The sequence below is a fragment of the Lepus europaeus genome, chromosome 4 (assembly GCF_033115175.1).
Source record: "Lepus europaeus isolate LE1 chromosome 4, mLepTim1.pri, whole genome shotgun sequence".
In the NCBI taxonomy this organism is placed as follows: Eukaryota; Metazoa; Chordata; class Mammalia; order Lagomorpha; family Leporidae; genus Lepus; species Lepus europaeus.
Window position 1 is genome coordinate 72,365,651 of NC_084830.1, and position 25,742 is coordinate 72,391,392.

The 25,742-nt window shown below is 39.1% G+C and overlaps 2 protein-coding genes across 4 annotated transcripts in view; one reads left to right on the forward strand and one right to left on the reverse strand.

Moving 5' to 3' along the window:
• XKR9 (XK related 9) overlaps positions 1-17,891 on the reverse strand; it is a 36,708-nt gene extending 18,817 nt beyond the window's left edge. Inside the window, exons 1-3 of one of the 3 annotated variants that reach the window (XM_062189553.1) lie at positions 17,822-17,891; positions 15,230-15,287; positions 11,438-11,984 (exon numbers count right to left, since the gene is read on the reverse strand). In XM_062189553.1, the coding sequence (XP_062045537.1) occupies positions 11,438-11,709 (272 nt within the window). In that variant the 5' untranslated portion in view covers positions 11,710-11,984; positions 15,230-15,287; positions 17,822-17,891. Of the gene's footprint in view, positions 1-11,437; positions 11,985-15,229; positions 15,288-17,653; positions 17,802-17,821 lie in introns of those variants that run through there. The other 2 variants (XM_062189552.1, XM_062189554.1) reach the window with 2 other exon arrangements.
• Positions 17,892-18,174: 283 nt separating this feature from the next.
• The window catches only part of LACTB2 (lactamase beta 2), a 46,957-nt gene continuing 39,389 nt past the window's right edge, over positions 18,175-25,742 (forward strand). The window contains exon 1 of the mRNA XM_062188371.1: positions 18,175-18,388. Within this exon, the coding sequence (XP_062044355.1) occupies positions 18,267-18,388 (122 nt within the window). The 5' untranslated portion in view covers positions 18,175-18,266. The remainder of the gene's footprint in view (positions 18,389-25,742) is intronic.

Below are 25,742 nucleotides of genomic sequence, written 5' to 3' on the forward strand. Positions count from 1 at the left end.
TACAATTGATTGTACATTGCATCCTGTCTATAACTTTACTAAACTTGGTTATTAGTTCTAATAGGTGTGTTTGTGTTTTAGGATTTTCTACATACAAGATCATATCATCTGCAATTAACTGTTTTGCTTCCTCTTTTCCAAGCTATATACCTTTCTTTCTTTTCCTTGCCTTATTGCACTGGCTACACTCTCTAAAACAATGTTGAGTAGTAAAGACAGCAGACATTCTTGCCTTGTTTTTAATCTTAGTCAAAAAAAGCATTCAGTCTTTCATCATTAAGCCATTACCTGTAGGCTTTTCACAGATGCTCTTAATCAAAATAAAGAAATTCCCTTCCATTTCCAGATGTTCAGTTTTTAAGGATGAATGTTTGATTTTTTTCAAGTCTTTTCTCTGTCTACTGAGTTATTTGTGTGGGCTATGTCTTTATAAATATGGTATATGAAGTAACTATTTTTGATGTTAAACCAAATAATGTTAAGCTAAATAATGATCCTAATATATGCAACTTGATGTTGTTCACAGTTTCTAAGGCTCTATTCACTTTTTCCATTTTTCTTCCTCTCTGCTATCCTAACTGGATAACTTTTTTTGGTCTACTTTAAAGTCCATATGTCCATTCTTCTGCCACCTCAAATCTGTTGAATCACTATAATGAATTTTCCATTTCAGTTCTTGTATTTTTCAACTTTAGATCCTTTGACTTTTTTATTTAAAAAATAATCTTTATATTTTTTACTGAGAGTCTCTGCTTGTTGAGTCATTGTTCCTTTAATTCCTTGAACATACTATAGTTAACAAGGTCAACATTGTGTCCACTCAGAAACAGTTCCCAGTGACTGTTTTCCCCTGAGAATTGGTCCACCCTTTTTTTATGTATGTTCTAACACAAAAATCTTAGATACTACATTGTCACTGTAGTAATTCTGGATGTCACTGTTCTCCCTTAAGGGTTGTTCTTGCTGTGGTTTTCTTGTTTATTAATTTATCTGAATCTGTGGAATGCATCTCACTCATAGTACATGACTGCAAATTATCTCTACTCAGTTTTAAAACTTGTTTTTATTTTTAAATCTGGCTCCCTAAGATTCACTCCTGTGTCTGCACAACTGAGTGGCCAATGACTGATCAGTGGTTGTGCTAAAATACCCTAAACCAGTAAAGTTTCTGTCCTCTGCCAATGGATCTGTGGATTAGGGAGCACATTAAAAGTTAAGTTTTCAAGTCTGCTCTGATATTTATTTTCTGCCAAGCCCTTTTGTATCTCCTTTGCATATGTGCAGAAATTCATAGTCATCCAAGATGTGGAGATCCTCTCTGATCTCATCTACACATGTATGAAGCCTTTTGGTTAACTAGGAATATGTGGTGAGTATTGCTGTGCTATTTCCCCAAATCTCCCTGATAAATTTCTGGCAAGTCTGATGGTCTGTTATTGCCTCCAATCCAGACTGTCATCTTACTCAATGAGCTCTAGACTGCCTTTCTTATGTTTTTTCTGCCAACATGTCTACTGTTACTCACACTGCTGGTGGACATGAGGCCTTCATACTTCTCTTCATATCAATCAAGGTTACTTCTTCAATGAAACTGCTTGATTTATGGCTTATCTTGAGCTTGTAGAATATCATGCTGAGTCTGGAGGTGTGGGGTGGGAGTACCCCAGGCAGGAACATCACACTATCCTAGTTTTCTTACATGAAACTCAGTAGTTTTTCTATGAATGAATGCTTCTCAATTTGTTGAATGCCTTCTATCAACTTTCGGAGTCCTAAAGTTGCTGTTTTTGACATTTTTGTCCAGTTTTATTACAGCTTGTTGAAAAGAGGATTTGTGCAGCTCTCACTCTGATTTTTTTCATTTTTTTCTTACTCAGCTAGTTACCAAGGTATGTTGATTCTTTCTCTGCAATGTTCCTAAGGGGGAGTGCTGCTTTTCTTACTGTATTCAGAGTCATACCTATCAAGGTAACTGGCATCCATTCCTCTGTTTCCAGGATAGATGCTCTCCTCCCCTTTAGAGTTCTGCATCTGGCTGCCATATTGACCTTACAGACACACACATAATCATATCCCTTCTTCCTAACTAAAGAATGACTGTTTGCTGCAAGGAATATAAATTTCATACTGATAAGTCTAGCTTTCAGGAATATGGTCAACTGTCTTGGTCTCATGTAACATCATTTATTTTTGGAGCTCCAGCCAAGTTGTTTTTCTTCCTCTGCATGTATTTTGCCAATCTCTGCGTTTCCATCTTTTCTCATGTAGTTTACCCCATGTGAAATGCCCTTACAATTTGTCTTTCAATTTCTGGTTCATCAACTCTTAAACAATACTTAATTCAGTGAATTCATCTGTTTTTCACCATTCCTATATCCATAGCCTTTCAATATTCATATGTGCATGGATTTTAGAATATTTCTGATACAAAATCATATTCGTTTGCAATTGATCCTCAACTATCTTCTGTATAGATCTTGTTTCTCCAACCTCTCCCATCGACCCCTCTTTAAGATTTTATTTTTTGTACCTTCTGTCTCCAACTTTTAACTTCACTCAATTTGAGGGTTTTCTTTATTTACAAAATAGGAAATACAATAAAAAATAGGAAATTCTGGGAGATCCTAAAAATCATGGACATGAGGCTATGATGGCAGGGATGATAAGTAGAGCAGCAACTATTTGCCACCTGATATAAAAGACTTTAAACATTTTAACTCATGGTACAATATCAGACACACAGCGGGTATCAATTCTTCCAGCAAATAGATTGATATTATCTGGATTTTATAATAGCTGTAGAATAAACTGTCTATAAAATGAAATTCTGTCACCCTTGGTCAATTTTAGATTTAGGGAGAAATATGAGAACAATGAGTCTCTTCAATGTCAGGTGCAGACAAGAAGAGTGAACGGTCAGAAGCCAACAGTCAGGTAAGCAGTACCAGGTCTAAGCAACAAAAGAACTGGTCAGCTAAGACAAACCAACAGAGCAGACCACAGGTAGGTAGCCAGGAGTTAAGAGTTCAGGATAAGTGGGTAGGATCAGCCAGACAGATGTTAAGGAAATTACGGGTAAGGATTCCTCAAAGAGTCATCTAGGAAACAGAAACATATCAACAAGAAGACTCTGCCTGACAGGCAACCTTCTTCCTAAGTTGAAAAACAAGTCTGCGAGCTGCTCGCCTCGGGCCCGCTTTCACCCAACTCCTCATGTCTGTGTGGTGACTCTGTTCTTCTCTTGCTCCCACCACGCTTCTCCTCTCAGAATGAATCCACAGCAACACCAAGTATTTGGTTCCCTGTCACCCATATGAAAGACTTGGATGAAGCTCCTGGCTCCTGGCTTTGGATTGGCCTGGCTCTGGCCATTGCAGCTACCTGGGGAATGAATCAACGGATGGAAGATCTCTCTTTCTCTTTCTCTTTCTCTTTCTCTTTCTCTCTCTCTTTCTCTCTCTCTCTCTCTCTCTCTTCCCCCTCCCTTTCTCTCTGTAATTGTGACTTTCAAAAAAATAACTAAATCTTAAAAAAAAAATCAACTTATCAAGATTACATAACATTGCTAAATCTGTAGGCACCTACTAATGGAGCTTAAAGACACATAAAGCAAAAATTGTCATAAATAAAGGGAAAAAAAGAAAAATGTACAGCCTTATTTGAAGACTTTAACACCTATCACTCAGTAATAAAAAGGAAATGTGGAACTAGAAAAAAATCACTAAGAATATAGAATATTTGAATAACACTGCTAGGTCATAAAAACAAGTATTAATAAATGTAAAAAGTCTATAATGGTACAAAGTTATAAAGTTTGTTCTCATCATGAATCTGAATGAGAAATCAACAATAATATATGTAGAAATCCCACAAATATTTACAGACTGAGGCAAAAGATCAAACCTAAAGTTTAATAAACATTGCATCCCAGAAAATTTGAACATTGCTAGATGACCTCTCCCTGAGGAGTTTTAAATTAAAAAAAATAGGCTAATAAAGAAAGCTTGATGATTTGATAGACATTTAAAAAATTCTAAAGGGCCTAGGGTCTGTGGTGGGAAAAGACTCATCTCCTGCTGTATAACTATTTTACAATTTGAAATGGAATGCATTTTTAGGCATTAATAATGAACAAAACTAGCTTTTATGTCTTAAATAATTTAAATGCTTTTCATACATCCATCAAAGGAATGATCTCCTTTGCCAGAAAGGTTTTATCACAAAGCCTACATAAAACAGAAATACAAAAGTGTCATCTATTTATGTTCTAGAAAATGAAACATTTTACTCCATAGACCCTGAGCAGTAACAACATACTTAATATCAACAGAAACACATACCTTATAAATGATTCATATTGACATTCCTTATCTTTATGAACATAATTCAATTTATTTCTTATAGAAGCAAATCTACAATTCAGCAAATTTTAAGTTTTTCAGTACTTACCCTGAATGAACTTTTGGATAATTTGGCTCATTTTTATTAATTGCTATATATTTCTCACTATTTATCTCAGTATTATACCATTTTTCTAGACTAAGAAAATACAAAGAGAAAAGTGAGGATAAAAAAGAAATCTTTATCTAGCGTGCATTTTTCAGTAATAACCAACCGAATTCAATTTTTCCTTTACTTCTTTGTTTAGTCATTTCTATAGGCAAAATAGCCATATAATTCAAAAACTTAAAGTTATTCAGTGAAATAAATCCATTCTACTCCTATGGCCTAATCACCCTACTTTCACCCTCCTTGAACACAGCAATTCTCAGTTTCATGTAAACTTTGTAGAGCTTCATTATGCATATACAAAAAATGTATTTCATTTCACTATCCCTTTCTACACAGATTATAGTTTATTATACCTGTTGTCTGCAGCTTATCTTTTTAGTTAAAAATACATCTTGAAGACCTTTTTATTTCAGTATATAAAACATTTTATCATTCCATTTAACAGCTAAGTACTTTGCCAATGTACATATGAACCATAAACTGTATCACTAGATAGATATTTAAATGTTTTCAATATTTGCTATTACAAACAATGCTAAAATTACTTATGAGCAAAAGTCATTTAATGTTATACATGTATGACGGGCAATGTATGTGCAATATGATCTAACTTCACTCCACACAGATTGGATCTCCAATCAAACCAAAGTATAACAGTATCCATTTACCTATGCCTTACCAAGTCAGTGTATTATCATTTGGATTTTTCCCAATATGGCAGATGAATATTATCTCAGTGTACTTTTTAATGTTTATTTTCATCTACTTTAAGGACAGAACAACAGATTGAGACAGAGAGAGACAAAGAGATGCAGACAGAGAGACCTTTCACTCAGTGGTTAACTCCCCAAATGTCCACAACAGCCAGGACTGGACCAGGTCAAAGTCATGAGCCCAGAACTCCATCTGAGTCTCCCACAAGAGGCAGGGGCCCAAACACTTGAGCCACCATCTGCTGCCTGTAACAAATGCATTAACAGGAAGCTGGATAGGAAGCAGAATAGCCAGGATTTAAATCTGTATTTTGATATGGGATGCAAGTGTACTAAGCAGCAGCTGAACCCACTGCATCATAGAACTCATTCTATTTATATAGATCATTTTTTAAAGATTTATTTATTTATTTATTTATTTGAAAGTCAGAGTTACAGAGAGAGGCAAAGACAGAGAGAGAGGTCTTCCATCCAATGGTTCACTCCCCAGTTGGCCGCAACAGCAGAAGCTGCACTGATCCCAAGCCAGGAGCCAGGAGCTCCCGCCAGGTCACCCATGTGGGTACAGGGTCCCAAGGACCTGGGCCATCTTCTACTTCCTTCTCAGGCCATAGCAGAGAGCTGGACTGGAAGTGGAGCAGCTGGCTCCAATGACATACTTTCAATTTCCTTTATAATCACAAGCTTAAATCCCCACTAAATAAAAAATTCAACAAGTAGTAAGTACAAAAATCACCATTCCTCAAAAATATAGGCAAGGTCTACAAACAATAACCAAGCTTCAAAATGTCAATTTCACTCCTATACATTAGATTTCATAGTATTCTCTATATTAGTCACCACAAATCAAGGAAAACATATATTTATATTTTGATGACTTACTTATTTCACTAAGCATAATGGTTTCCAGTTGAGTCCATTTTGTTGTAAAAGACAGGATTTCATTCTTTTTTACAATTGAGTAGTATTCCACCATGTATATATACCACAATTTCTCTATCCAGTCATCAGTTGATGGATATCTGGGTTGATTCCATATCTTAGCTATTGTGGGTTGAGTGGTTATAAACATGGAGGTACAGATAACTCTTTCATATGCTTTCTTTCATATGCTTATATATATCATATGCTCATATTTCTTTCATATGCTTATTTCATTTCCCTTTGGTAAAATAGCAGAAATGGAATGGCCGGGTCATATGTTACTTCAATTTTCAGATTTCTGAGGTCTCTCTATACTGTATTTCATAATGGTTGTACCAGTTTATATTCTCAGTAACAGTGTATTATGCTGTCTTTATTCCCACATCCTTGCCAGCATTTGTTATCTTTTGATTTTTGTATGACAGCCATTCTAGCTGGGGTGAGGTGAAACCATATTTTGATTTTCTATTTGCATTTCCCTGTTGGCTAGTGATCCTGAGCATCTTTTATTAATTTGTTAGCCATTTGTTTCATCCTTTGAAAAATGCCTGTTCATATCCTTAGCCCATTTCTTAACTGGATTGCTTGTTTTGTTATTGTTGAGCATATGTGTGTGTGTGTGTGTATGCATACACACACACACATGATCTTATCATCTGCAATGAGTAACAATTGACTTCCTTCTTTCTGATTTGAATGCTCTTTCTCTTGTCTAAATGCTCTGGTTAGAACTTCTAAACGGCGAACCCTAAACACTTCCATAGCCTCGGCAACTCATGACTAGAACCTAAGGAGATTACTGACGCCATAAACAAGAGTGTCAAACTGTTAACTCAACATCAAGAGTCACTGTGTACTTACGTCCCATGTGGGATCTGTCCTTAATGGGCTGTCCAATGTGAAGTAATGCTATAACTAGTACTGAAACAGTATTTTTACACTTTGTGTTTCCGTGTGGGTGCAAACTGATGAAATCTATACTTAGTATATACTGAATCGATCTCCTGTATATAAAGATAATTGAAAATGAAAAAAAAAACTTGGTGTTAAATTGGAAATTACATAGAAAATTAATCAATTTTTTAAAAAAAAATCATGTAGGGTCTCTGTTCTTAATGTGCTGTACACTGTGATTTAATGCTATAACTAGTACTCCAACAGTATTTTTTTTCACTTTGTGTTGCTATGTGGGGGCAAACTGTTGAAATCTTTACTTAATATATACTAAACTGATCTTCTGTATATAAAAAGAATTGAAAATGAATCTTGATGTGAATGGAAGGGGAGAGGGAGTGGGAAAGGGGAGGGTTGCAGGTGGGAAGGAAGTTATGGGGAGGGGGAAGCCATTGTAATCCATAAGCTGTACTTTGGAATTTTATATTCATTAAATAAAAGCTTTAAAAAAAAAAGACCCCCCCTCTCTCTCTGTGACTCTCCTCTCTCTGTGTAACTCTGACTTTCAAATAAATAAAATAATTCTTTAAAGAAAAGTACTTCTCAGAAAAATGCAGTGAAAATTCTACAGGAGGAGGAGGAATGCCATGGATATGTGTGGAAAGTGCAGACGTGCAGCACAAACACGGACACAACACATGACCCCAGCAACCAAGAGCCAGAGAAAACACCAAGTCTGGAGACTAAGTTGCAATCAGACTGCAGCAATCACATGCCACTTGTGATATAGCCAGAGAGAGTGTGGCATGAATCTGGCTTGGATCCCTAGGTGGGAAAGGGTACCTGCATCCCAATAAAAAAAGGGGGGCACATTTATCTCACACCATCATCACCAACAACAGCACCCAGTAACTGGCTGAGAGAGGGCAGGAGCCATTACGGGCATAAGCAGCAGCTGTGGAAGCCCTTGTGCCCACACACAGCAACTGGTTGAGAAAAGATACCATTTTCTCAGTAGTACAGGCTGTGACAGCTCAGGTGTAACCAGTGGAGGGAAGGCAGCATTTAACCAGCGGCTCTTGTGTATGCTTGCGATCTAGAGATTCTAGCAGAGGGAAACATTGTCGTTCCCCACTGAGTCTTGCTGGGAGGATTGACAGGGGGCTGGGCACCCATGTAAGAATGTGAGGTGCCCCCAGCCTCTTAACAAACCACAGGCTCCAGGGCTCAAACTGCCAAGGCAGAGCACTCAACAGGCAGCTGGCTCTGAGAGCGTCTGATCTGTGGACAGGACAGACTAGCGGGATGGAGTGAATCCTCTGCACCCTGTGTCTATGGCAGCCTTGTGTGTTGAGACTTTGGGGACTCTGTGACTGCACAAGAGGGCACCAGGTGTATCTAGCTCTCTGGGCAATCACTTTATGCAGCTCCACATACTCTGAGCTCCCTGATTGCCTAGGGTGGGTCATGGCAGTAGGATCCGTGCTCAAACTGAGGACTGCACAGATCCTTTGTACAATTCATGCGGAAGTGTGGAAAAGTGTTCCACAGACTGACGGCTAACACCTGGGCATGGATCAATTTGGAACAGAGGAGGTGAGGGTATAATTATGCCAACAGAGGTGGCTATACTCCCTTTTCTGTTAACAAAAGGAGATCTACAATGCCCAACTTGGATGTCACCATAGATACTTGCCCCCAACCTGGAGAACTGACCAGTGCTCACTGGCCACACTCAGCACACACATCTCTGGGTATTCACTGAATGCGCAGACATTCCACTAAATGACAGAGGCACAGTTCAAAGTAAAAGTCATCAGAGGAAAAACCAACAAGTGTCTCCTCAAATGCTTAAAAGCAAATGCAGAAATTGAAGAAACAAGAATAAGGAAGACAACATGACACCCACAAAGGAACACAACACTTAAATAGTAGATTGTGAAGATGAAGAGATTGAAAAAATGCCTGAAACGGAATTCAAGATTAATCATAGAGAAAGCCTCAACAACAGACTTGTTAAGGCAGAAGAAAGAATATCCCAACTAGAAGACAAATCTTTGGAAATTTTACAGTCTGATTAAAATAAGAGAGAGAGAGAAAGAAGAAATCAGAAAAATTAAAAACTGTGTTAGTGGCCGGCGCCACGGCTCAATAGGCTAATCCTCCGCCTGCGGCGCCGGCACACCAGGTTCTAGTCCCAGTCGGGACACCAGATTCTGTCCCGGTTGCCCCTCTTCCAGTCCAGCTCTCTGCTGTGGCCCAGGAAGGCAATGGAGGATGGCTCAGGTCCTTGGGCCCTGCACCCACATGGGAGACCAGGAGAGGCACCTGGCTCCTGGCTTCGGATCAGCGCAGTGCGCTGGCCGCAGCGGCCATTGGGGGGTGAACCAACAGTAAAGGAAGACCTTTCTCTATCTCTCTCTCTCTCACTGTCCACTCTGCCTGTAAAAAAAAAAAAAAAAAAAAAAAAAAAAAAAAAAAAAAAAAAAAAAAAAAAACATGGTGTTAGAGATATATGAGATACTATCAAATAACACAATATTTGGGTCTTAAAATACTGAAGGTGTGAAAAAAGATATGGGTTAGACGACCTATTCAGTGAAATAATTACAGAAAATTTCCCCAATTTAGAGAAAGAAAAGGACATCCAAGTACAGGAAGCATATAGAACTCTTAATAGACATGACCAGAAAAGATCTTCACCACAATACACTGTGGTCAAACTTTCAACAGTAAAACACAAAGAAAAGATTCTAAAATGTGCATGAGAGAAATGTCAGAGGATCTCCAATCAGACTCACAGCTCATTTCTCATCAGAAATCCTGTCTGGTTGATCTGTCCATTGCTGAAAGTGGGGTATTGAAGTCCCCCATTAATGTTGTATTTAAATCTATGTCTCCCTTGATGTCCCTTAACATTTCTTTTAAATCGCCAGGTTGCCTGTAATTAGGTGCATATACACTTATAATAGTTACATCTTCCTATTAATCATTACATAGTGCCCTTCTTTGTCTCTTTTTTTGCAGTTTTTGTGTTAAGGTCTATTTTGTCTGATATTAGGATGGCTACACCAACTCTTTTCTTTTTTTCTTTTTCTTTTTTTTTTTTTTTACAGGCAGAGTGGACAATCAGAGAGATACAGAGAGAAAGGTCTTCCTTTACTGTTGGTTCACCCTCCAATGGCTGCTGCGGCCGGTGCACCACACTGATCCAAAGCCAGGAGCCAGGTGCTTCTCCTGGTCTCCCATGCGGGTGCATGGCCCAAGCACTTGGACCATCCTCCTCTGCACTCCCGGGTCACAGCAGAGAGCTAGACTGGAAGAGGGGCAACCGGGACAGAATCCAGTGCCCCAACCGGCACTAGAACCCGGTGTGCCGGCACCACAAGGCAAAGGATTAGCCTATTGAGCCACGGCGCCGGCCTAAATGTTTTTATCTTACTGAGAAAGTAAAGTTCCAAAACTCAAATACTAGCAGCCAAAGTACTTTCTTTAAAGCTTCTCTAAAACCTGTACACTTTTTTCTGATTTATATTTTGTTTCTTATATATTTTAACCTTAACAACTCTAGCTTTAAAAAGATTCAAATTATATGAAAATACTTTGAAAACAACGTATCACCACACTAATGTTATCCATTATTATTATTATTACTATTAAAGACTACAAGAAAAGCTTAAAATTTAAAAAGAAAAAAAAAAACCTTTCACCTAGTGGCCATGAACTTGTTGCTCAGGATCAAATTAAATATTGACCTCTATGTTATCTATTAAAATAGCCCAAATCAAAAATCTAACTAAAAAATTACTTTACCCTCTTTTGTTTTCTTTAATACTTCTCTTTGCTTTTAACATATATATTGCATAATTTAAAAGTCATACGAAATTAGAGAACCATAGAATTCTTAGGGCCTATATAGATTCTGATTTCTTCAACTATAAAATAAGGTCTTAGACAACATGATTAGTAAGGTTTTTAGTTCTGTCTATAACTATACAAGCTAATTTTCATTTAGTTAAAACAGTAGTATGAGTATCTTTAAAAAAATTAGCAAGCTCTCAGACTTGCAAGTAATACGCGATATTCAGCCTCATTATAATAAAACTTAGGTAAAAATCTCACAAGATAGAGTGTAAGCCTTTTTCCTTATCAAAAAAGGAAGTATACATCAGAAAAAGTAAATTAAGTAGGTAAATTAAAACACTCTAGTGATGAACCTGGAAAATTCTGACTATACAGCAATGACTCAAATAAGCACCGATAGCAACAGGCAAATAACCTTTGTGCTACTCACAAATAGAGGACCTTTGTACATCTGATGATCCAGATATAGAAAGGTAGGTACTGTTTGTATAAAAGAAAAGCAGTGTTAATGATCAAAAGTGTACACTCACCTTGTAAAAACTCCCATTTGCAAGCAATGAAGTAGAAGAAAACAAGGTTGAGTTTCTTGACCTGCTTTCTTTAAATCAGCCTTGAACCAAGAATAACTAAAACACTGGACCACAAGTGTTCCAAAAAGCATAAAGCTTAATGTTAAAACACCAAAAATATATTGTTTTTCATGAAAAAATCTGACAGATACCAAGATGTCTACAATTAAATCAGTTATATAGATTATTATGCCAAGAACTGACATAACAAAATTGCATTTAGTATATTTCATTATGTATCAACTCAGTTCTTATATATCTACTTCTCTCCTCTCACACAAAAAGAAAACAAGAATGCTAGAACAAATATTAGTGCATCCTTTGGTATAGCACCAAATCTTAATTTCTGTTCCCTAAATCTACCTGGATAAGTATATATTATGAAATTGGAACACCAAAATCAAAATGACTAATTTTAACTTTCTTTTATAAATCTATAATCCAGGTTCAAAGTTATAAGGCTTTGTTCAATCTTCTGTTTAACAATGATCTTCTTTACAGATAACACCTAAAATGAAACACGTATACAAATTTTTAAGAATCTTGAGTACAATATTAACCCATGGACATGATTTTATAAAAGCTCTACTTCTTCAAAAAAATAAGATATTAACACTAAATACAGTTCTTAGAGTCGAGGGAAAGTAAAGTCTTAGAAATATACTTACTAGTCGATAATTTTCTCTCAGACTCCAGTATTTTTTGTTTTAAAAACATAGCCTAGTCTCAAAGATAATTATGACAGGACTATTTATAGTGGGAAACTGCTGGAAACCACCTAAATGTATCATCATAAGGAAATGGTAAAGTAAATAAAGGTAGATTCATAAAATGGAATATCACAAAGCTTCTAACATGTATTTAACAAAAGTAAAACAGCAGTGAAAATTCTTCATGTATTTTTGATCCAGAAATTCTATCCAAGGATCTAGCTTCAGGAAATGGTTGTGATACACTCATACTAAAGGATATGCTACAAAAACCTTTATAAATAATTAAGTAACTCTGAATAGATTTCAGATGACCTCCAAGATGTATTAAGTGAAAAAAAAAAGAATGCTAGAAAGACAAACACAATATTTATGGGTTTTAATTATATATGGAGAGAGGAAGGAGTTGAGAATAAGAAGCAAATCCAACTCATTATTTACTCTCTCTACTTCATATTTTTACAAGATACCTATACTAATGTGTTCTTATACAATTTATTAATAAAAAAACAATAGTAAATGACGTTTAAGAAGAATTATGACTGGAAGAAAATGTTCACACTACTAACAAAACCTAACGTTTAGTCGGAACTATGTATCAGAAACAGAGCTAAATGTTATATATTATATGCTCCAATTTAACTTTCAAATCCAACTTAGGATCTACATAGTACATAATGGATCCACTTTAATTATTTTTACCTAATTTATTCATTCGACAGATAGAAAGAGAGAGGAGAAGAGGGAGAGAGAGGGTAGAGAGATCTTCCTTTTGCAGGTTCACTTCCAAAATGGCCACAACAGCCAGCTGTGACTAGGCTAAAGCCAGGCACTAGGAACTCCATCCAGATCTCCCACATGGGTGGCAGGGGCCCAAATACTTTGGCCATCTTTTGATGCTTTCCCAGGTATGTTAGCAGGAAGATGGATTGGAAATGGAGCAGCCAAACTCAAACCAGCACTCAGATATGGGATGTCAATGTTGCAACCAATGGCTTTACCCACTGTATCACAATTCTGGCCCCAGAAAAATAATTTTAAAATCTGACTTTTTCCTATCTTGCAGGTCATGAATTTCCTTGTAGGAGATTTCTTATCTTAAAATGAAGGACATAAAGCCCAACTCAGAGAGAGAATTTAGAAGAATAAGATTATATCAGAAAGTTTGATTCCATTGAATTAAGCAAATGTTTACTTAGACACTACCATGTGCTGATGTAGGGTCTTGGAATACGCCAAGTGACAATAGAAAAAAAATTCCTGCCCTTGTGGCACTTACATCTTGGCAGAGAAAGGTAGTCTACTAACAATAAAAGCAATAAATGAGTAAATTCAGTTTCATATTATAAGATAAGAAGTGCTATGGAGAATACAGAGAATGGTAAGGAGACCAGGAGTTGGAATAGAGGCAGTACATCATGGACAACAATTTTAATTACATTGGCCAGGGCCAGGACTCACTGAGGAGGTGGCATTTGCATAGTGGAATTAGCCATGTGGGTATGAAATGGAAAAATTTTCCAGGTAGAACTAGTTCAAAAGTCCAATGAACTAGATTTCAAATATGTCCTCCAGAAATAAATATTTACAGAGATTCCTTACCATGGTTATATTATGACTGGAAGAAAATGTTCACACTACTAACAAAACCTAACATTTAGTCGGAACTATGTACCAGAAACAGAGCTAAATGTTATATATTATATGCTCCAATTTAACTTTCAAATCCATGTCTAATGTGTAACCCAATCACGTGTGTAACTTCTACACTTACTAACTTAATAGCATAGTTTCAATTCAATTCTAAAATATATATATATAATTTTGTGAGCTTTAATATCTAGGATAAAAAAATGCTACCTACATAATTGAAGAATAGATAACAATAATAGTAGCTACCACTGTTGAGTGGTTACAAGGGAAGTATCTGGACATATTATTTTATTTATCATGATACCAGAATCTCACAAATCCCGTGGGATTTATCACTGCCCCTATTTTATGGACCTGAAAACTAATGCTTAGAGATATTGAGTATTTAGATGAGTTACCTCTGCTGAATAAAGTGTGATTGCCTCAAATGATTGGGTCATAATCACAAAACATCACACATTCTATTGAAAAAAACAGAAAACAATAATTGTTTGACTATGACATGAGCATAGCATTCTACACTTTTGAGACAGACGGAAACCATAGTGCATTATTCTTTTCTACAGATGAGGGGAAAATTTAGTTAAAATTGCAAAGCAGGTGATACAAGAGCTTTCTAAGCAAAAATCTTTAACTTATTTTCCAACTCTTCTCAGATCAGAATGTGATATATAATGTCCAAAAGGGTAAAACCTGACTAAAATGCAATACTTGAGCTACAGTTTCACTTAAACTGATATTTAAATGTAAATAATTTCTTTAAATTATGGTACCATGAAACCTACAATATGATACCTAAGCACTCCATGTGCGCATTTCATAATCTCTGTTCCCATAAAGAAAGCGTCCTTTACCTGCCATGAATAAGGGAAACACCAGCAGTTCTGAGTCAAGTTTTACAAGATGGGAGGAACAATTTCTAAGAAACAGAAATTGCATTGACTCAATAGATTAATCTGATATGGCAATGTCCACAGTCCTAATTTAGTCAGGCAGAACATAATACCAAAAGGAAGGAAACCTACATAGCAAGATAATAAATACAGCAATTTTCAGAAATAGTACCTGCTGCTCTTTCAATAATCATATAGTTGCATAACTTGTGTGTAGTTCATTTCTATCTCCACAATTCATCATTCCCCCAGTACCACCTTAGCAGAAATAATGCCACCAACAAAACCGGGTTTCACAGGGGACTTCTACACTTACTAACTTAATAGCATAGTTTCAATTCAATTCATTCAAAAGCCAAGCTAAGTGAATATCTGACTGCTAGCCAAAATACATAAGCTTTCCCCACTGAACATGATAAAGCAAACATTTGAAGAAATAAAACCTAGGAAATTCTCATTTTTCCACCAAATTCAACACACACAAAATACAGACTTACTTGTCAAATAGAAGTCAATTCAGGAAAAACATTATCTTGTGATTCTTTTAATTCTTCACTGAAAACAAGGATAATTAAAGAACGCGTAAACCTTTAAGATCGAATAGAAAAATGAAACTAAAATTACGTTAGTCATATGTGGCATTTTCTAATCAAATGATCAGAGTCTGCATCATTGTGAACACAGTACATCTCTTCATAGTTATCTCATTGAGAGGAAGAAATAATATCGTGCCTTTTACAAGCTGACAAAGTTCCATGTTTACTCTGTACTTGTCAATTAAGTATTAAGACATATAATTTGCTTCACAGCATATTCAAGCAGATAACAAGCAATACCAGAAAGGAAGAAATTCTTGAATTTGAAATACTTTGAAACAGAATTTTTAAAATATTATTAACCTAACCATACCTATTTTTTCAGCTTATACTATATAACTTCTCAAATCCTATGCCCCAAAATATTAAGATTGCTATTATCGATTATTAAAATAAACACTATATTTCTTCTATTTCCAAGCCTTTGCTCAAGGTTATTTACTGTCTCTAGAATAACCTCCATCTATCTGATGAAATTTAATTAATTCTTCAAAAATCAGCTTAAAATTAAAAACCTATAAACTTTCCCAGATCTCAATAAATGATTCTCCCTTTTCTCCCTGAAATTCTATCAGTTAAGCTACATTTTTCTTCTAGGATTTACCCACAAACGCTTTAAAACAAGGTCATGTATTTCTCTCTGTAGAAAGCAAAGGCCATCTTATTCATTTTTAACATCTCCCCCAGTATGTCTACAATAATACTTTGCACATGATAAGCAGGAAATAAATTATAGAGCAACTGAACATAATGTAAAAATTTCTGGACTTGTTTCTTAGAGAGGAATTTAAACTTCAAGTCACATTGTTAAGTATATTCACAAAGAATCAACTTTACATCTTTAGCCTAGATCTCCCTTCTCATCTCAACCCACGTATCCAACTGTCCTTAGATTTCTTTGCCGAGCTACTCAGTCATCTCAACTTCAGTTTGTCTGAACCATGTTCATTATCTACCCTCTCTTTGTGTGACCCTATGCAAGTCATTTAATTTTTCAATTATTATTGGGCTCATTTTTTAATCTGTCAAATGAAGGGCTTGGCAATGGATTAAATGAAGTTAAAGTGGCAAATTCTAATTTAAAAATAGAAAACAAAAACAAAGAGGTAAGAGAGAGTAGCTACCCAGAGTCTCAGGAAAAGCTCTGTAGTTGGAAATTATTGCTCCATCCACCACTCTAGCATTCACTGATTTTTCTAGCAGATTTTGGGGGTATGTTGTTGCTTTTGTTGTTTGAGAAAGAGACAGAGAGACAGAGAGAGAGAGAGAGATCTTTCATCTATGGTTCACTCCTCAAATTCTGGCAGCAGCCAGGGTTGGGCCAGGCCAAGGCCAGGAGCTCCGAACTCAATCCAGGTATCCCAGGTGAGTGGCAGGATACAAGTACTTGAACCATCATCTGCTGCCTCATGGGGCATGTATTAGCAGGAAGCTGGATCAGAAGCAGAGTAATGAGGACTCTAACCAGACACACTAATAAGGGGCAGGGGCCTCCCAAGCAACGTAACCACTGTGCCAAATACCCTTTCAGCAGAGTTCTTTTAAAAGAAAAAAAAAAAAAGAGGATGGGGTTGGGCATCTGACCGAGCACTTAGGACTCCCACTGGCGTAACTCACTGGAGAGCCTGGTTTCAGGAGTTGGAGTTCTGGTCTGCTCCCGACTCCAGCTTTCTGCTGATGCACACCCTGGGAGGCAGCAGTGATGACTCAAGTAGTTGGGATCTCCACCACCCACACAGGGGATCTGGATCAAGTTCTAGGCTCCTGGTGTGACCCCTAACCCAGGGCCCATTGCAGGCATTTGAGGAGTGAACCAGTGGATGGGAACATGTGCACAAATAACTAAACAATTAAAAAAAAAAAAAAAAGAGTGGGTTATCGCTTTTGCCTAAGATCAAGTGTAAAAAAGAGTGGGTTGGGATACTGGATAAATTACACACCCCTTTTGGGATAGTTTTTGAGGTATTAGTTACATATAATTGTCTTAAATAGAAGGGCTTGATCACAGGATCTTTGGGTTTCCTTTCAGGTAACTTATAACTTAACTGTGTAAAGGGAAGCAATAGTCAATACTGGGTTAGTTAATATTTTGCCCGTTAGAAAAAAAGTCTCACACAGACAAGTCCATCTTGGACATAAAACTCCACAAAACCAGCCCGTTTCTCTGGGCAGCTGGGCACATGGGAAGGGAGAGGCAAGCGTCCTGATCTCCCCACGCAGAGGCCAGAGCTGGTGCAAGGCAGACAGACACAAGACACCGTCACCTGGGCAAGTCTCCCAGTCTCCATTTTCCATTTATAAAATGGACACAAAAATAGTGCCTACCTCATCATGTGTGCGAAAGGCACTTAGCACACCACTCCGTGCTTGGTAAATATCAGTTAGTTCCTGGTTACTATTTTTAAAAAAACCAACCAGGCTACTGCTCACACGCAAACGCCCGGTGCCGCCGGACAACCTGACAGGAAACCCTTCCTGGGACTTAGTACTCACATTAAGTAACTAGCCCCACACCTGCCTGCCCCGTGCCCACCACGGGACTTCCCAGGTTGAAAAACGTCTCTCATCCACCCGGATGCACTCGCCTGCCTTGGCACGAACTCCGGGCAAGGAGCTCCTGGCGAGGTACCAGGATCTTTGACACCACCAGACTCCTGCCTAGCCCCCCGCCGCCTCAGGCCACGCGCTAGCGAACGCCCTCCCGCCGCCGCCGCCGCCGCCGTCGGCGCAAGCGCGCGGCCCGAATCCCCGCCTCCGGCTTGCGCGACGTCACGTGACGTTTGGCCCCGCCCACTGCTGAGCTGCCTGTCTGTGCCTTCTCGGCTTCCTCGGCGTAGCGTGAAGGCTGCCCCGGCCCGCCCGCTCGCCCGCCCGGCCGGCCTGTTCCGCGCTCGGGTTGCCGAGTAGGCGACGTGCCGGTGGGCTTGGTGTGGCGGAGATGTCTGCCGCTCTGCAGCGCATTGAGCGGCTGTCCAGCCGGGTGGTACGCGTGTTGGGCTGTAACCCGGGTCCCATGACCCTGCAGGGCACCAACACCTACCTGGTGGGGACCGGCTCCAGGTAAACGTCTCCCCTCCGTCCCCCAACACACACACCCGCTCGCAGCACCTGCGAGAACCGCAGCTGCCACTGCGGCGTGCGCCCGGCGTCCTGGCCCCAGCCCGGCGAACCAACCACTGGATTCCCAGGCCCAGTTTCCGGAACTCCGCTCAGTAACTGCCACCGGCATGGTAACCTGTGCAACCTAGGGAGAAATCGCTAAAAAGAAGGAAATTTTCACTTCCTGCTTTTGAAACCCGGTTTTCTTTGCTTGATGTCTGATGCTGGAGTAACCATGTTTAAACTGTTGAGGATTTAAGATCCCCTGGACTTAAGAATCCCAGAAAGCGTTCACAATGTCTTGCTTAACTGGCTTCTTGGTGTTTTTGCCTGGAGTATAACTTCCCTTCCCAGCCTCCGTTCAAGGTGCTGAGGGCATTTCCTTAACTAAGCAGCAGAGGGCAGGTTTTTCTTGCTTTCAGATTGCTTGAGGCCCTGAAACCAGAGGCTCTGACGGTAGTCAACGAATTTTTTGCTGCTTTGTTTCAATTGTATGTGACCTTGTTTGGGTTGTTTTGAAGAGGGGAGACATCTCTGTTTCTAAGGAGATATTTTTGTTTTATTCATTTGCGTTGTTAATGAAATTATGCAGACGTGGGGAGGTACGTTTCACTGCAGAGTAGTAGGGTACCTCAAAAAGTTTGCCGATAGGACTGGTGTTGTGGCCTAGGGAGTTAAGCTGGGCTTATAATGTTGGTATCCCATATGGGCGCCAGTTGGAGTCCTGGCAGCTCCACTTTGGTTCCAGCTCTCTGCGAATGGCCTGGGAAACAGTGGAAGATGGCCAAAGTACTTGGGCCTCAGGTGGGTGCTGGTTCGAGTCCAGTTTGTTCCACTTCGAATCCAGATCCGTGCTAATGGCCAGGGAAAGCAGTGAAGATGGCCCAAGTCCTTGGGCCCCTTCACTCATTGGGAGACCTGAAAAAAGCTCCTGGCTCCTGGGGCCATCTGGGGAGTGAGCCAGATCTGTGTCTGTGTCTGTGTGTGTGTGTGTCTGTACATGCATGTGTCTCCCTCTCTCTGTGAACCTTTCAAATAAACACATTTTGGAAAAAAAATTCCAGAAAAATTGAATTAAAAGATTTATTTTGATGAAAGAAATTGTAAAATTCATACATAGTTTTTTCATGATAAGCATTTTCCACAGACTATTTACTTGAAAGGCAGATTTAGAGAGATGGAGAGACAGAGATCTTCCATCCACTGCTCAATTCCCCAAATGGCTGCAACCACCTGGGCTGGCCCATGCCGAAGCCAGGAGCTTCTCTCGGGTCTCCCATGAGTACAGAAGCCCAAGGACTTGGTGCCATCCTCCAGTGCTTTCCCAGGCCATTAACAAGGAGCTGGATCAGCTGACCCATATAAGATGCCAGCATCAAACGTGGTGGCCTAATCTGCTAGGCCACAGTGCTGGACCTGAAGATCCTTTGTATTGAGCAACAACTGTATACTAGATGATCCAAAATTAAAAGAAGATATAGAGTGGAGTTCCCAATATCAGCAAGTTCCATATCCTTGGATTTAACCAAGCATGGTTGGAAAATATTCAGAAAAAAAGTTGTGTCTGTACTGAACATTCACAGACCTTTTTTTCTTGTCATTAATTCCCAAAGCAATACTGTGCAACACCTATTTATGTTGTAACAGCGTTAGTTATTTTAAATAGTTTAAAGTGATTTAAGGTCTATGTGAGGTTGTGTGTAAATAAAATGCAAATACTACACCATTCTCAATAAGGGACTTGAGCACCTGAGGATTGGGGTACCTGGAGTGGTTCCTGGAACCAATCCCCCGTGGTCACCAAGGGACAGTAGTAGTTCCTATAAGCAGTGAATTTAGTGGTGCAGTCAGGATGTGACAACTAATAAAATATAGCTGATTACCTAAAATGTAAGTGTAATTTGTTGGGTTTTCATTTGAAGTGTAAACTATATTCACCTTTTCCCAGTAAATAATTTAGAAGCAGCGGAGTGAAAGTTCTGTATGCCAGGTAGGCAAAAGGTTAAGTGCAGAGTAAATAAGGCAGGGTCAGTTAGGTACAAGAACTTTTAGGCCACCTCCAGAATCTAGGAGGATAGAAAATTAAGCAGAAAACAATACCAGCCGGTGCCGCAGCTCACTAGGCTAATTCTCCACCTGCGACACCGGCACCCCAGGTTCTAGTCCCGGTTGGGGCGCCGGATTCTGTCCTGGTTGCTCCTCTTCCAGTCCAGCTCTCTGCTGTGGCCCGGGAAGGCAGTGGAGGATGGCCCAAGTGCTTGGGCCCTCCACCCGCATGGGAGACCAGGAGGAAGCGCCTGGCTTCTGGCTTCGGATCAGTGCAGCACACCGGCTGTAGCGGCCATTTGGGGGGGGTGAACCAACGGAAGGAAGAACCTTTCTCTGTCACGCTCGCTCGCTCGCTAACTCTGCCTGTCAAAAAAAAAAAAAGAAAACAATACCAAACCTGTAGGGTATAGTCTGCCTTGGCTGGAATTCTCAACCTAGTATATCTATGGGTATTCTCTTTTCATTGTGTCCTCGTAAAAGAAGTTCCCACATCAGTTTCTAAGATGAAAGTTGTGTGTGGTCAAAAATCACCCTGTAAAGTTATAGGAGAATATTCCATGTTGTAGATCAGTGTGCTGAGTAAGTTCAACACAACCTGCTTTTCTCCCTGCATTGAAACAGATGGCTGCTTCTGTTTGAAAACCATACGAAGAAGTTAGTGTGCGTTTAGAAGCCATGTTGTATGAAATATGCGTACTGTATCTTTAAACACGAGAGTCACATTTACCACATAGCAAAGCGCTTATGCGAAAAGAGACTCAACAGTCCTGAAACTGAGGAGTGAGCAGATTCAAGTTCCCTTATCTATACTACTTAAGACTTGTACTCCTATAAATGCATGGAGTGTGGTAGCCAGGGAGATCACTCACATTATTGAAATTATTTCCATATATAGTTGAACTAAAGAGTCTGTATAACTGAAGTAAAATAAATTAATGTGCAAATGATGCTGCCTTGCTGCATAAAGTAAAAGGAAGTTAGAAATGAATATTGAGTCCAAATCAGATGTTCCCAATTTGTTATCCACATGTTCCACCTCACAAAATGGTTCTAAGACCATAGGTAGATTCCATATTACTAAACCCAATGACATTTTTCTGTTCCTGTGTTACTTGAACTTCAGTATTTTTTGCACCATTGACCACTTGCTCTTTTACTTGCTAACACCACAGTTTCCATGTCTCCTCTTACATCTCTAGTTCTCTTTCTAGTATTCCCTTATAGAGTCATCTTCTTCACTAGATCTTTCTTTGATGCGGTCCTGGGGCTGGCACTGTGGCCTAGCAGGTAAAGCCGCCATTTGTAGTGCCAGCATCCCATATGGGCACCGGTTCTAGTCCCGGCTGCTCCACTTCCAATCCAGCTCTCTGCTATGGCCTGGGAAAGCAGTATAAGATGGCTCAAGTCCTTGGGCCCCTGCACCCACGTGGGAGACCTGGAAGAAGCTCCTGGCTCCTGGCTTTGGATCAGCGTAGCTCTGGCCATTGAGGCCAATTGAGGAGTGAACCAGTGGATGGAAGACCTCTCTCTCTCTCTCTCTCTCTCTCTCTCTGCCTCTCCTTCACTCTGTGTAACTCTGACTTTCAAATAAATAAATAAATCTTTTTTTAAAAAGATGCAGTCTTAATCTCTGTTGTTGTACTGTATTCTCTACCTAGATGACATTGTCTGCTTCCTTAGCTCTTATATCTGTTCATTAATAACTGCCAAGTTTATTGCTTCAATTTAAACAAAATTCAAACTTGATCTTTAGACTTGGTAACAGACTTTTTTAAAATCTCTGCTTGCATGACACACACCCACTTACAATGCAGTGTTTCCCAAACTAACCTCATGGGCATTTCCACTAAACCAGGTTTTTCTCCACTCATCCAGTATCTTAGTCAACAGATCCATCCCCACAGTTGATCAAGGGAAATGCCTATGTATCTTCTCTGGTATTATTTTTTTTGCTTCCTACCATAAATCAAAGCCATTATGAACATGTTTTCATATCCACTGCTAACAACCAGTCCAAGCCAGCACAACTTTTGGTTAGGCTTCTGCAGAAGCCTCATAAATGGCTTCTGTGCATCTACTTTTGTTCCTCTTCAACTCATTCTTCCCCATGTAGCCAGAGTAGTATTTTCAGAATGAAAATCAAAAGGCTTTGCATAGCCTGACCTCCTCCTGCCTCGCCAGGCTCATCTCAAATCTCTCTCCCATTGCAGCCATGCTGGGCTTCCTACAGCTCCTGAGATCATTTCTGCCTCAGAGCTGGCATGCAAGCTTTACTGTCTCCCACTTCACTCATCCTTCCCTTATTTACCCAGCTAACCTCACTCATCCTTTGGAGCTTAGCTGAAATACCATTTCCTCCTGGAAGTTATCCCTGACCCCTCAGCCTTGATTTGGTCGGTAGTCAGATGTAATACACTTAGTTCCCCATGCTTTTTACCATCCTCATCTCAACAAGAAAATAATTTTGTGTGTGTATAAGAAGTAGCTCAATGTCTTTCCTTACCTCCATGCTCTACTATAGCATAAGTTCAATGAAGGCGTATTGATTACTACATGCCAGCACCTAGCAGAGAGGTTTGTATACAGCACAGGTTATTTGCTGAGTCAATGAGCATTCTCTATAGTTTCTCATGTATATTTTTGCTGTTAGGATTCTGGACTGCTGGACAACTGTGGTTTTAGCTGGTCTTCACATTCTGAAAGCTCATTGATGCCAAATGTATTTCACTAAAGCACTACTAGACCTGCCATGAAGCTTACTGTTACTACTTAGGTACTCGATAAGCATTTGAACCAATAAACTTTCTAGAGTATCTCCACATTCCTCTTCTGCTTAAGAACCTCTAGTAGCTTCTATTTTAAACTTTTCTATTAAAGTTTTACATATTTTAGGGACATACATTGCATCTTAGAATAGCAAAAGACAGTCTAGTAAGTAATATTAAAATTGTAGACTTGATACCTAAATTAGAATACTGGTTCCTTTTACTATTTGTATTACTTTGGACAGGACAGTTACTCTCTAAGCTTCAGATTTAGTGAAATCTAAATGAAGAGACAGATCAAAAGCACTTAACTTCTAGCATATGTGAAACAGTTTTGGCTATTATTTTGATCATTTCTGCTTATAACTTCTAAATAACACTGGGTTCAGAGTTGCTCAGAAAATATCTAATGATTTTATAAGAGTGACAGCAACTTGACAGAAATACTGGTTAATAGTTATCTTAATATCGATAGAGGAAGTTGATTCTGTTAACTTGCTATCAGTTGAATTTTCTTCTCTATGCATGCACCAGATTGTTATTGTATGCCTACTATTTGTGAGGCACTGTGCCTTAAATTGTTCATAGAGCTATACAGGTCCCTTACACTCTTTCCTTGAGCCCTTCATTAGCATAACTTGCCTTTGCCAATTGACCTCCTGAGATTTGTCCATGGCCATGAAAGCAAAGTCACTCAGCCCACACAGAAATGCTACTACTGTCTTCTGCCCAACTTTGCACAGACTACAGATAGAATGACTGTTAAACAAGAAATTGAAAACATTTTCTAGTTTGTATCTACAATTTAATTTATGCTACATAAAGAATGATTCTAGGAGTTTGCTTAAGCTATTGCCTTCCACCAAAGAGGCAGTGAGTGTCTTGAATGGAGAAGTCACTGGGCTTTGCAGCTGAACTTCTAGTGCTTCCCAGCACTGCTATTTTGCTCGCTGTATGACCTGGAGCAAATCAGCCTCTCTGAAAACTAGTTTCTTTTTCTGTAAAATAAAATAATAATACCTCCCTAGAGTTGATATGAGGATCAGAACTGAAAATATGAAAGCTCCAAATGACTTAAGTTGCTGTGTCAATATAAGATGTTAGCAATGTGACCTTTTTCCCCTAATGCTTGATGCAAGCTATTTTTAGGATTTATAGCATTCAGGCACCCCTCCTCATTCTGAATATTCCTGAATTATTCCAGGACTTCCTCACTTGGAGAATCCTTCCTTTGCCAGTTCTAGTTTTGTTAGACTAAGACTGGACTGTTAGAACACTTAAACAAGGAGACCTGGGATCTGTGTTCTCTTTATCAGAGGCCTCTCATCACTCAGACTTTTACCTGCAAATATACAGCACAAGCATTATAAAAGATATATTGTCATTGCTATTATATTTTTACCAAAGTTGTTTATCAACCCTGTTAATTTTGTCATGACTTTTGCCTAGCAAGATGTGATCTCACCTTTACTTTAAAACATGGAGATTTAGGGACCGGTGCTGTAGCATAGTGGGCTAAGCCTCCACCTGCATTTCTGGTATCCCATATGGGCGCTGGTTCGAGTTCCGGCTGCATTCTTCTGATCCAGCTCTCTACTGTGGCCTGGGAAAGCAGTAGATGATGGCACAAGTGCTTGGGCCCCTGCACCCTCGTGGGAGAACTGGAGAAAGCGCCAGGCTCCTGGCTTCGGATCAGCCCAGCTCTGGCTGTTGCAGCCATTTGGGGAGTGAAACAGTAGATGGAAGAGCTTTCTGTCTCTCCCTCCTTTCCTCTCTCTCTCTCTCTCTCTCTCTCTCTCTCTCTCTCTCTCTAACTCTACCTCTTAAATAAATAAAAATTAAATTTTTTTTAAATAATGGAAATTTAAATTCAGGGGTTTTGAATAAAGATTTATTTATTCATCCATTTATTATTTTTATTCATTTGCTCATTTGTTCATATGCATGAAAGACAGAAGAGATCCTCCATCTACTGTTTTGTACCCCATAGTGGATGCAACAGCTGGGTCTGGGCCACACTGAAGCCGGGAGCTTAGTCTCCTACATGGTATCGGGCACTCAAGTACTTGAGTCATCATCTATTGCTTCCCAGAATCATTAGCAGAGAGCTGGATCAGAAGTGGAGCAGCCAGAAATTGAACTGGCTGATGTGGGAAGCAAGTATCCCAGGCAGTGGCTTAACCCACCATGCCATAAGTCCTGCCCCCTAAATTCTGTGTTAAACCAGAACATGTTTCCAAATCGTTTCTTTGGAAGGAGAAGGGAAGGGAAGGACTAAAAAATAATAAAAAGGAACCATGGTGACTTAAGAAATTTGAAAAATGTTGATAAAACATGGAAGATTTCTTCTTAAAGGGCCAAAATACCCCCCAAAACAGTCAGGATTATGCAAATTATGGGGCATGAAAAATTGTGTTAAATAAAGAGTAAATAACCCCAAAATCTGGGATAGTGGGCCAGAGAATATTATTTGGAAGTATTATAATTTTGTTTTGTTTTTA